General features: G+C 40.3%; 1 protein-coding gene across 1 annotated transcript in view; it reads right to left on the bottom strand.

Moving 5' to 3' along the window:
- Nucleotides 1-8379, bottom strand: part of C1QTNF7 (C1q and TNF related 7) — a 108364-nt gene extending 99985 nt beyond the window's left edge. The window contains exon 1 of the mRNA XM_033213784.1: nt 8110-8379. Within this exon, the coding sequence (XP_033069675.1) occupies nt 8110-8122 (13 nt within the window). The 5' untranslated portion in view covers nt 8123-8379. The remainder of the gene's footprint in view (nt 1-8109) is intronic.
- Between the last annotated feature and the right edge of the window lie 4649 nt (nt 8380-13028).

The following is a 13028-nucleotide window of genomic DNA, read 5'->3' as shown; positions in this document are numbered from 1 at the left end:
AAATTTTCTCCTTTGACTTGTTTACACCCACATGCAAATCCATTCACTAAGTACTTAGTGTGTTTTTATTCCTTTTGCTTGTACTTTTCTTTTTAACCCCCCACTGGATATCAATTTCTCCATGGAGAGGAAATCCCCCATAGCAAATAGGCAAAGAGAAAGATTAGCTGGCCCACCAAACATATTGGGCTCCTAAAGTAACTATCTTCTAGCTTGCAAATATAATATCTCATTTAATACTTCTAATGAGTCCAGTGGAACAGATATATATTATTACCATTATCAATGATGAGCAAACAGAGCTCAGAGAACTAGAGTAACTTAACTGTGATCACATAACCAGAAAGGGCTAGGGCTGGAACTGGCACTTTTTAGTTAACTATGAACTAAAAGAGGCCTTGCTGAAAGTTTAAGAAATATTCTCAATGTTTTACTTGGTCTTTTTATGAGATGGGCTTACTAGCAAAGCTGATGCAAATTTAGCATTAAGAAAAATAGTGTGTTTAGATCAGAGAGGGTAATAGTTCTGTACTCTGGACTGTCAGGCAATATCCAGGGTACAGAGGCCCTGGAAAACATCTGATTCTCCTTTAGACATCACTAATTGAACTCTGTACACCTTCTTGCTAACTCCAGATTGAGTTCAGATTCTTTCTCAGTACAGGGCTTCAGGCAGCCACTATCCATCCCAGAACGTCCATATGGAGTTGGCACAAGTTGTGAAAATCATCTGAAATTTGGTGAGCAAGTCTGGATGTCTGTTTCAAGAGGGGCATGCATATCCTAGGTGAACCACAGGGTTTCTGGGGAAAGTCCTCCCTATAAGCACAGGAAGACCCTGGGAGAAGGCCAGGAAGGCAGATGATGAGAGTCTTCAAGCATTTAAAATGCCAGAGGAAAGATGACTTTTTCTTGCCACTTCTAAAAGCAGAGCAAAGATCAGAATGTGAGACATTAAGAAGGATCAGATTCTGGCATAATAAAGAACTTTCTGGTGACCAGTGGTGTATTAACAGAAGGAGCGGCCTTATGAAGTATGAGTGTTTTGCTGCTGCTGGCATTGAAGCTGTAGGTGAGATTGGTAGCTTGGATAAACTCTAAAAGTCTATTTGGACACCATTCCATCTCAGTCCCAAGGACAAACAGGAGGACAATGAATACATTTTTATTATATTTAAGAGCCTGGCACATAAATTGTCTTCAAGAAATGGGAGTCTTTCTTTAAATCTCTGGATTATATTGGAATCATATAAAGTTGCCATTGTTTTGTAGGTAATAAAGTGGTTGAAGGTTAGAAACTTTATATGGTTCAACATCATTCACATAAAGTCAAGAGAATGGACTCAGATTCCTTAGACCTCTGTTGCATAAGGAAGAAGGATGCCCAAGAGACAGTGAAGAGTTCACTGCGAGTTGGTATTGGGAATATGGAGGAGAGTGGTAGGAACAGAGATGGACAAGGAAGGCAGTCAAGAAGCAGATCCTTCAAAGGCTCCTGGGGCCATGTCAAGGAATATGGTCTTTATTATGAAGGAAAGGAGGGAATGCTAATAATGATCTGGGAAATTGGTAGATACAGCTGTGATGAAATGGATTGGTAATTCTGATACATTCAAAGAATCCCTTAATAAGATTCCACTGTGGTCAAATTAGATTTTTAGAGAGGAATGGGATTAAAATGACTTCATAAAAAGTCTTTCTACATAATTTAATGGTGCAAGAAAGAAACCAATTTAAGAGAGTAAGCTGTTTGGGGCATGTTAGCTGTTGGAAAGGCCACCAATGAATGTTTTTATGACAGCTCTCAAAATACTGTCATAGTATGTATGGTAGGATGTGTTTTGAGGCAACTACATTAGCCATGGCTTTATGTCACTGGTAGCACATGAAGGCCCTAAAACTGCCAATATTTAATACTAATCTATAATTAGTCTTAGTCAATTAATTAGAACCAATTAATAATTCATTAATTAGAACCAGTTTTCTCTCCTCTACTTGGAGATGGAAGACAGACAAACATATATTGAAGTTTGAGCTGTCTTCTAACCCTCTGGCCTTAGACAAAGTTCTTTATTTCTCACCCCACAACCTTGCGGATGAGCAGTGAGAAAAGGGGTAATAAACCATTCTTTGGGTTCATTACTATATCTAACAAAGCCATACTAAGTTTATGGCAAAATAAATTTCATTAAGAAATTCTCAATTTAAAATACATTTTAGTTGGAAATAATGACTGAAGGGTTAGTCAAAAGTAGAACTCCAGATTGCTAAATAGAAAATAGAAAAATCCTTTCTGAGAGTCCTGGTGGCAGTGTGGAAAGGGTGCAGGTTTTAAAGACGGGCATTATATAAGTTTAAACACCTGCTCCCTCTCTTAGTATGTATAGGATGTTAGGTGAGCTACTTACCTCTCCTCATCTAAACAATAGGGACAAAGAGACAGTATATATAAAGTCATGGCACACAGTAGGCACTTAATAAAAAGACACTATTAATCTGATTATAATATATGCCTTTTCTGGTGGCAAACTGAGTAACTTTGAAGAAGCCGTTTTATCATCTATTGGACACCTATTTTGCTGATGATGATTAAACACCTGTTTGCTGGGTGACAGAACACCTTATTTAAATATTAATTTATGTGTTGTTTTTCACCTCTGCCTTATCATTTCACAAGTGTTGCCCTGCCTTCTGTATTTCCTTGCTTCAAGGATTTTGCAGAACAGGAAGAGATTTATTGAAAACAACACTTGCTTTCTTTTCAGAAATTCCAAGCCCAAGAGTATATGCTGGGGAGAGGGGAATGAGATACTCTTGATGGGAGGTTTTCTTACACCTGGAAAGACTGGGGGTCGGTGAATCTGTGAGAAGTAGAAATGGTCACCCTGCCTGGCTAGACCTCAGAAGGGAGGGCTGCCTGGTCCTGCTCAGACACCAGGTTCTTGGCCTTGACAGTGACTTCTAGTCCCCAAGCAGGGCTTGAAAGCAGAATTCACAGATTCCAAAGGGAGAGGTCATTTATGAGACAAGACTGGGCATAATTGGTGTGAAGAAATACCTCCCAGGATTTTTGCCCAGGATTTTTGCCTGACCTTAGTGTTAAAGGTGGTGGAGGTAGGAGCCTAAATAATGTAAGAAACTAAAGTTCCTGCTCGCATAGACTCTATGCCAGATTTATGTTGATTTCAAGAAAATAAAGAAATAGAACATTTCTTGCAGACTTGTGTTTATAAGATTCAGACCTGCTATAGTTGCAAGGCATTGGAAAATCTAAAGATATATTTATGTCTGCTATCTAAAAGCTTACCACCTATTTGGGAGCTGCAGAAGATCATAAGACACCTACATGAATAACTACCATTCACAGCACTGTGAGATCCTGATATGTCAAAAACTGCAGAAAAAGTTCTTGGTCATGAGAGGTAGACAGTTGAATTTTACAAAAGGCAGATAGCCAGGAGGATGGAAAAAGTTTCTCCCAAAGGAATATATAAAAATGCACCCTCCCCTAATCATTGTGTGCCAATACTATTATTATGTAATTGCTATAGCAGTTAATGCATAAACTTTTGTAGACCCTAATGTTCTTTTGGAAATGTGCCTGCTTGATATGAAAGAGAAGTTTGGAACCTGCTGATTGAATAGGGAACTCTATAGTTTATGATTTCCATAAAAGTGCTTAGAGTGTTATCTTCACAGAGTGTGAGAAGTCAGAGAGACCTCAGAGGTCAATTAGCCCCTCCTACCCTTCCCATTTTACAGGGTTTAAACTGAGGCCCACGTAGAATCTGGATTTACTGGGGTCTGAGGGTTGTCATTTTTAAAGACCATTGAGATGGTCAAAGTCTTGGTGTTAATTGGGTCAAATGTGCACCTCCACTCCTTAACAGCTGTGTGAGCAACCACTGCTGCTGTCTTTTGCCTGGACATATCTAGATTCCTAATTGGAAGTTTAGTCTCTGCCACAGCTGTGCACTGGTTACTCATTCAATTCATTGTTTTCATCATGTTACTTTCTTGTTTACAAACCTAAATGATTACTTCATTAAAAGAAAATCTAAACTTTGTGGTTTGGCATTCAAGGCTTTCTGTGATCTGATTCCAACCAAGTATTCTAAGCTTATCTCCTTCTGCACTATATACATGCACTTTGTCTGCAGGGAAGCCTTCCTGCTACTTTCCATGCTCTTCTCTCAGTCTCCTGTGCTTTTGCTCATATTCTCCTCTCTGCCTGGAAGGCCCTTCTCACCAATCCTTGTCTATTCTTCAAGGCCAGATTGCATGTTACCTCCTCTGAGGAGTCTTCCCTGGGTGAGGGATACAGAGAATCACATGGACCTGAGTTTGAAACCTTACTCTGCCACTTAGGTCCTGAAAGACTGCAGGCAGGTTACTTAATTTCTCTGGGGCTTAGTTTTCTCATCTGCCAAATGGGTAAGTCTACACCCACCTTGTGACCTGGTTGTAAGATATAAGTGGGTTAATTCTATTGTACTCAGCACAATTCCTTGTATCTGGTAAGTGTCCAAGAATGTGACTCATTATTGGTATTACTCCAGGGACCTGTGGTCTTCTTTGAACTCCCATTCACTGTGAGTTCTCTGACATTCTAAATTGCAATATCTAATTTTGCATTTTAGATGTTGGAATGCACATTTTATTTCCGCATTCAATTGGTAGCTCCTTGAAGGTGAGATGATGTTTTCTTCTAGACTGTCCCTATTGCATTGTCCTTCACCACAGTAGGTCATCAAACTTAGGCAAAGGCTGACTTTCCAAGTGCGAAAATCCTGAAAACAATTTGCTTTGCTGACGCTTTTCCTCCCAAAAGTTGAACATAGTTAAAAAAAAAAATGTCAATTTCCTTAGAGATGAGAATCCCAAATATTGGGCTTCTGTTTCATAGAAATACAGAAGAGAATTTTTTTTTTGTGAAGTGACTGGTGGAGATTAGTACATTTCAATTAAATCTTGGGAAACTTTGATTTAATGCTCAAAGGACATGTGACCTCAACTCACCAGGACAGCTCAACCTCACCATTTTCCAGCATGCATTGGTCTATTTGATACTTCAGAAAAAATGGTTTCATGGTCAAATGACTTTGGAAAACATTAGATTTTAAGTAATAACCCAATCATGGGAGTCAGCGCACACATAAGCCAACTAAAATATGAGACACTTACTGAGGTAAAGACACGGGCATTTAGTAGCTAATAAGAATAGCTAACATTCTCTAAGCTCTCATTATATGTCAGGCATTTTGATAGTAGACCCTTACACAGACTCTCTAATTTAATCCTCACAATGCCCATAGAAGATAGATATGATTACTATCTTCATTTAACAGATAAAGAAACTGATTGTTTGGATGGGTCCAAGTTCACACGTCATTGAAGGAGCAGAGCTGGCATTTGAAGCCAGATGTTTGTGACCCCTGAGCCAGAGTGCTGATGCACCATGGTGCACAGTTTTCAACATTCCAAAACTTGCCTGACCAGGAAATACTTTTGGTTATCCTCCTGTTATAATAATAACCCATGAAAGTGCTGTTCATTGCAAGACACTTGGGGGAATAAAGCCCTGCCATGCCCAAGTTACTTGGCTTATGGGCGCATCCATGGTCTTTGCACCTCTGTGCCTTTGCCTGCCGGGCTCTGCCTGGGAACCCCTGGCCCTCTTGGCTCTCTCATGATATTTTACTCATCTTTCAAGGTCTAGTTCAAGTACAGCTTGGTGGGACGCTCTCTTTGATTTCAGCAGGCTGATTTGCAAAGCCTCTCTGTGTTCCTGCCATCTTTCCTATGCTGTTTTTAATGTTTGGTCTGTCTTTGTCAAGGACACGTTCAAACAGCCTTGATAAAGTATCTGGCACAGAGTGGACACTCGGTTAAGGTTTATTGAATTACTATGATCTCTTTTTCTAGCCCATCAGCCATTGATCCCTAACCTTGGGGCATTTCAGGTCCAGGTTCACAAACTTGTGGCCCGAAACGTGGACTAAACCTGGCTTACACCCAAAGCTAACACAGCGTGGCTGCCACACTCCCGGCAGTTCTTTGGTTAACGCTCTTGTCCCTTGCAGACGCTGCCTTTCTCTCCCAGCCTCTCGGAGGCGAGGAGGTGCGATTAGGTCACTGTGGGCCTCTCTCATCAGCGCCCTTTATGGGACAACCCTGACCTGTCCTTTCCAGGGCTCTGTCCAGGTTTCATTACAAAGCCCCCCAGTGACTGCGCCTTCGATGAGTCACCTGGCTTGGGCTTCATTAGCAACCCTAATAGCCTTTTTGTTTTTGTCCTCTTTGGGGCCTTCTGGGGCTCAGGGGTGGGGCCTGGCGGGCCTGGCTTCCAGAGATGCCGCCAGCCTCCATGGGAGCCGGTGAGGAAGTTCGCGCTCCGGCTTCTCAGCAGTCACGTCATGCCACACTGTGCATTTCTCTGCCGCACCCGTCCCCAGGGTGCACTCAGGCGCCATGCAAACGCTGGCCATCCCAGCTCTCAAGCTGCCTGCGATGAGGTCATGGGTGGGGCCCCGGAGACCCCACTCCAAATAGGGTGGGGGCTTCCCCGACTGGCCTGGGGATGGGCCGAGAGGACCGGGAAGGAGACAGTAATATTGCGTGTCCAACCCACTGCTCCCTCTCTTAATGTTCTATGGGCTGGTGTAGATAGAAGTGGAGGGGAAAAGGAGAACAGAAGATTTGGGAAAGAGAAAGATAAGGAATTGGCATTGCGGGTCACTCGCCGCACTAACTATGGGTGGAGAGAGGCAACTGATGGTGTCTCCTGATCACTTTGCAAGGAGCCGATCAAGCTGACGTCTTGGTTTTCTATAGTGTCCTTCTTACCTAAATCGCTTTCTTATCATTGAGACCATGAGGCAGAGGAAGCCACAACAGTCCACTTTATGTAACTAGAATTTGACACAGAAGGAAAAAAATAATCCAGAAACAGAGAAAGAACTGATGTAGCAAGAAGGCAGAGCCCTCTCAGCCCAAGAGCAGGGTCCCAGGCAGTGCTCACATTGCTCACCTAGGCCTAATGGGTGAGAAATTAACCTTGCTAATATTTCTGTACCAGTGGGTTTTGCAGCCTGAGGTCACCTAAATGTCCCAAACCACTCAAGCTCTGTCAAATCCGCAGGGTTTTAGAACCTTTGCCTGTGAGCACGCATGTGTGCGTGAAGGAATGAATGTGGAGCTGTGATAAAATCTCCGCCTGCTGGAATAATGTGCAGATTTCTGTGACAATCTATTTTTTTGCACCTGGAATTGTGCCTCAGAAAGATGGGAACACTGATAACAGAGATATTCTCAGGGAAAATGGAACAGCAGATCACATATTTATATGCCCTTCCACCTCAACCCACAAGATACTTCTCATGTGACCAATGCACAGAAAAATAAGAAAACATCTTATCCTCGCTTCTCCCTACCGGTGTATGAGGCACAATCGAGAAGGCAAAGTCACCCTAACGTTGTCAGCCGACTGTGACTTGAATTAATGAATGTTGGGTTGAACTGTTTCATTCTCCCAGGATATATAATATCTGTAACATCCTCCCGTGTCAGTTACAAAGGAAAAGACAAATGATTTATTTAACTTTTAAAAACATATTCTGCAAAACAAGTTAATAAGAAGCCATAGTAACTGCACTTAGGAGAATTTTTGCAATGATATTAAAATCTTCCTTGGGAAACATTTCCAAGTTAATAGGAGAATCACAGCTCCGGAAGTTGAGTTGCACATAACGGGATAAGAAAACATAGATAAACTGACCTTGGCAATAAGTTAGCCTGTCACCACACTGACAAATGCTAAGTTCATCAGATTGGAGATTTTGAAGACTCTGCTTACATTTTCTGAAACAAATGGCATTTTTTATATAGTGAAAGATAGTTAAAGAGGTTCATGCGTCAAGCAGAATAGAAAGTAGGAGAACGCTCTCCTGCGGAGGTTTTCTAACCTCTGATTTATCATTTGTTGACATACTTTTTACAAGTTCCCCCATTTCTTTACAAGGAGCTTTCTTAAGTTCTCCCAGGAAATGTTTTGATGAAGGCTGAACAGGAGGTAAAAAGAGAAAAACTGCAGTGAAAATGGTAGCTTACCTTGTCTGGACATTGCTGATATCAGACTTTCCCCCAAAACATGAGGCTTTCTTGCTTTGGTTGTCCCATGAATGTAGTCACCATTAAAAATTTAAAGCAGAAATATGTGTTTATTATTCAAAGCTGCTCCAAAACAACACAAAAAATAAGTTGATGAAAAATAAGTGCTCAACTGAGCATGAGAATGCATTTGAAGCTTGGAGCTCATGCTGTTGTACGAAGTTTTGCAACTGTCTTTCTCAGTTTAAACAACCTCCCACTCCTTCTCCCAGGCACTTGCCAACTTCTATAATTTAAAGCAACTGCGATCCTTCCCATAATACTCACATTTCAAAGAGCTTAATATATACACTAGTTAAGAACAAGTAGGAGTGGGTAGTGTTCTTCTGCAAACCCCAGACTGTGGCGAATGAAAAGCAGGGGTCTCAGGTATCTAAACAGTTCTTTCTCTCTTTTATTCATTGCTCTTCTTACCATGTTACTTCTGGTTGCTCTGCCTTTTAAAGTGATGCCTAAAGACCAAATAGTATCATGTCACTGGAAGCAAAAAGAGTACACAGGAAAGTTTATGCCCCAACTTATGGAAAAATGATGCTGGTGAAATTATGTTTAAACGTCACTTTTGCTAACAGAGTTATTTCCATGCAATTTGTGCCTAATTTATCTGTGTGAAAAATCTAAATTATTATATGCGATTTTGTTTTCACAAAAGGGAAAACTGCCTAAAATGATGTTTGCATTGGTCTTATTTTAAACTTTATCTTACATACGAATCATGAACTAGAGAAGACGCTTACTTTGCAGTGTCTGTCTGTGGCTGAATAAATCTTCTGACATTTGATCTGTAACTAATGTTACAAATGTTATTATTTGTACTGTTTTCCATCAACTGCCACTAAAACACACACACACACACACACACACACACACACACACGAGCATTTGTGAATTCAAATTATAGCCAACTTACAGTGTGATCAACTGAAAATGGTGATATGAAAAATATTTGATAGTATATCTCAAAACAGATCTTGCTTAGTACCTGATAGATAACAGGTGCTCAAAAAATACTGAATAAATAAAGTATTGCATATGTTCACACCAACCATTTTGATAATTTTGGTTTGCATACATGTTCCCATTAGAGATGGTTATTATGTCAAAGCTTGTATAGAAGTAAACATAGGACAATACATACCTTTGCCAGGCATACATTAATGAATAGTTAGGATGTATTAAAGTCTCCTAAATGAATTGAAAACATCAGTTAAATAAACAGACCAATTAGTAGATAATAGAAATACTGACATGGGCATAATCTATTAAATATGTTCACCGTGCAAAGTTATGCAAACAAGTTTCAGGAAACAAACTTCATTCATTATTTCAAAAACTATAGCTTCTTTTCCGCTATGTTTTCTGAGTCACCTAAAATAACTATTATGCAATGGGCAGAGGATAATACCTCTGATTTTAATAGTGCAAAGAAAGGATTGAAAACTACAAGGAAACGTTCAAGTTTTAGGTGTTATTTGCTGTGAATGCAGAGAAAAGATGGAGTCTCTTTTCACTCTAACTTCCACTGAGGAGAGGTTTGCAGGCATCAGCACGTGTAGTGTCATAGACCTGAACTCAGATCCTAGATTTACCACATTCCAGTTACATGACTTTGGATGTATTACTTTCTTTGAACTTTGGTTTCCTTAGTTGAGATAGATTAAATGCCAATAAGTAAAAACAACCTATTCACATAATTGTATACAACAAATATGAATTAAGCACTTCGCTGCGCATCAGGTACTTAGCAAGACCTATTGAGGAGTCACTGAGATTTAGGGATGTTCATGACAGCAACCAGCCTAGCTTTTCCTGACCCATTTCAAAACTGATAATAGGCATGGGATGCTGCTCTGACAAAAACCTAAACATGGCGGCATTGGCCTCATTGTGAGTGTCAAGGGAACTGATATCAAAGGTTGGAAAGATGAAGTTCCACGTTTGGCAGTAGCTAAACATTTGGTGAAACTGACACCTATGACAGTTTGTAAGGCAATATATGCTAAGTAACCGTGTAGCTCTAAAGGAAAAGGATGGGGAGAGAATGTTAGTTGTGTGGGTTGGGTACTTTTGAGTGCATTTGGCAAAGTGTTTCAAGAATGAGATGAACTCAGGAAAGAAATAGCTAATTTATAAACAGAAATAAGAGGGAATCGGGAAAGAGTACCTACATTTGATGACTTGTAGTAGCCTACCAATTTTTTGAGGGACGTATATTGCTAAAAACAAAAAAGCCTGTAATCTTGTACTACAAATGTCTCTAAAGGTTGGGAACAACTTCTCCCACTGGCAGGCAAGGCTGGCTATAGGCCTGCATGGAGGGAAAGCTCCCCGAAACCCACCTCTGAGGTGGCCAAGGAGAATGGGCAAGGGGAGCCTCTCAGAAGGAAGAACTGGTGGCCACAGAGAAATACTCCTTTGGTGGACAAAGTAATATTCCCTGGAGAGCAGAACCACGGCCAAGAACCAACTCCACACACAAGGCAGTGAGCCTTTACTATGTTGGCCTGGCCAGCCTGGGCATCAGTGGCTGCTATGTGTTTCCCATTCTTTCCTTTTCCAAATTAGATTTTATGTTATGGTTCTCTTATTGCTATTACATTGTGTGTGTGTGTGTGTGTGTGTGTGTGTGTGTGTGTGTGTATAAGAGAGAGAGAGAGATATGATTTGTAACCAAATCTCATCTTGAATTGTAGTTCCCATAAACCTCACGTGTTGTGGAAGGGATCAGGTGGGAGATAATTGAATCATGGGGGTGGTTCTCCCATACTGTTCTCATGGTAGTGAATAAGTCTCATGAGATCTGATGGTTTTGTAAGGGGAAACCCCTTTTGCTTGATTCTCTTTTTATTTTTGTTTCTGTTTCTTTTTTTTCTTTTTTCTTTCTCTCTTTCACTTGATTCTCATTCTGTCTTGTCTGCTGCCATGTAAGACATGCCTTTTGCCTTCCACCATGATTGTGAAGCCTCCCCAGTCATGTGGAACCGTGGATCCATTAAATTTCTTTTTCCTTAAAAAATCACCCAGCCTGGGGTATGTCTTTATCAGCAGCATGAAAACAGATTAACAGAGTATGTACGTGTGTGTGTGTGTGTGTGAGAGAGAGAGAGAGAACTTGTATGTTTCATTCATAGATCACTTCCTTTCTAATTCACAGGTCACTGAATCAAGAGATGGCCACACCCAGAGTTATGCAGATAACTCCACATGCCCCAGAAGTCCAGATCACCTCGGAGGTGCTGAATGCAGTGAGCAGGTGGGATTAGAGGTTCCTTACTCTCGGGGGGGTGGAGTGGGGGCGGTGGCGGGGGCAGTAGGGATGTTTTGTGTTTGGAAAGAGAAGAGGACATTGATTCTTGGTAACCAGGGAGTAAACTATGCCAGATACTTTTGATGCTTACCGATGCTTACGTATTCCTCTACATTTCCCAGCCTCCTTTGCATTGTGGTTGACTGTATGATTGATTTTTGGTCAATGGGACGTGAGCAGAAGTCATGGGGTGGGTACTTCTGGACTGAGGTAATCAAGAGCTGATGTGTCTACTCCACATTCTTTCTCCCTCTTCTCTCCATATGGCTGGAAGCAAATGACTCAGAAGAGGCAGAGCCCAGTAATAGAAGGAAGGCTGAACCCTGGGGGATCCCTCAGTGGTCTGCTGCCTAGTACAGTTGCTTGGCTGCATTGAATCTTCCTGAATAGTATACACACTTACATTGTGTCTCTCCATGGAGTTTTGGGATATATTTGTCAGAGTTAGCTAGTGTCAGTTGCTCTAATACAAGCACTTTGAAAGCTTCTTGGACTATTAAGTAAAATATTATATTTAAAGAATGGAGAAAAGGTCCCAACCCAATAATAAATGCTCAACAAATGATAGCTATTTTATAGAACACAATATTGAGGTATAATGGCATACAATGTGCTATACGTATTTAATGTGTACACCTCGATGATTTTGGAGATAAATATACACCAGTGAAACCACAACCAATGCCACCTATATATCCATCTGCCCCCCCAAAATTTTTCTCCCTCCTTATTTATTATTATTATTTTGTCATAAGAACACTTAATATAATATCTATTCTCTTAGCAAATGTTTAAGCATACAATAAGTATTGTTAACTATAGATACTATGCTGTATGATAAATATCTAGGACTTATTCATCATATATAACTGAAACTTTTTGTCCTTTGATAGCTATTTTTGTGTTAACCATAAATGCCTACTTTCTTGCCCTTGCAAAGATGATCCAGCTAAATGCCAGTTGTGAGTACTTGTACAAATTTCAGCTTTATAAATTGTGTGCTAATAGGCTAAGTAAACTGAAAATCATGGAAAGATTAGTGAGAGAAATAGATGTTGAAAACAAAAACAAAATTTACTCTCCATCTTTTAAAAATGTATGCATTTATTAAGAAAATTATCCAATGAATTACTATTAGATTTTCATGAACAACTTTCAAAGCAGAGCGTAAAGGAAATTATAAACTCCAAGTTATTAATACAAGTTAAATACTCTCCATAGCATTTACTACTATAAACTCCACTTGCCTAAATGTTTGCTTTACTGTGTGTTCTGACATTGACTGTTCCAGGCTGCTTCTCAGTGGAAATAGAGTAAATGTCTTGTTAATGCTGACCAAGAGCTAATTTTCCTACTAACTGCCATTCACTGAGCCACACGCTTTTCTTACTGGCTTTGAACTGCTCAGAACAGAGGTACAGAAGGTCCTAGTTCATACGCTTTGTTTCCTCCTCAGGTATTTGGAGCATTTCCACTAGAAATGCAGCTTCCTTCATTCCACAAACCTTTTAAAAATGGGTCAAAACCTTTTATCCTTCTATGATTTCAAAGC

This window comes from Trachypithecus francoisi, unplaced genomic scaffold (assembly GCF_009764315.1).
Source record: "Trachypithecus francoisi isolate TF-2019V2 unplaced genomic scaffold, Tfra_2.0 Lachesis_group1, whole genome shotgun sequence".
Classification (NCBI taxonomy): Eukaryota; Metazoa; Chordata; class Mammalia; order Primates; family Cercopithecidae; genus Trachypithecus; species Trachypithecus francoisi.
Note: the sequence above shows the minus strand (reverse complement) of the source record. Positions and strands in the feature narration are given on the sequence as shown.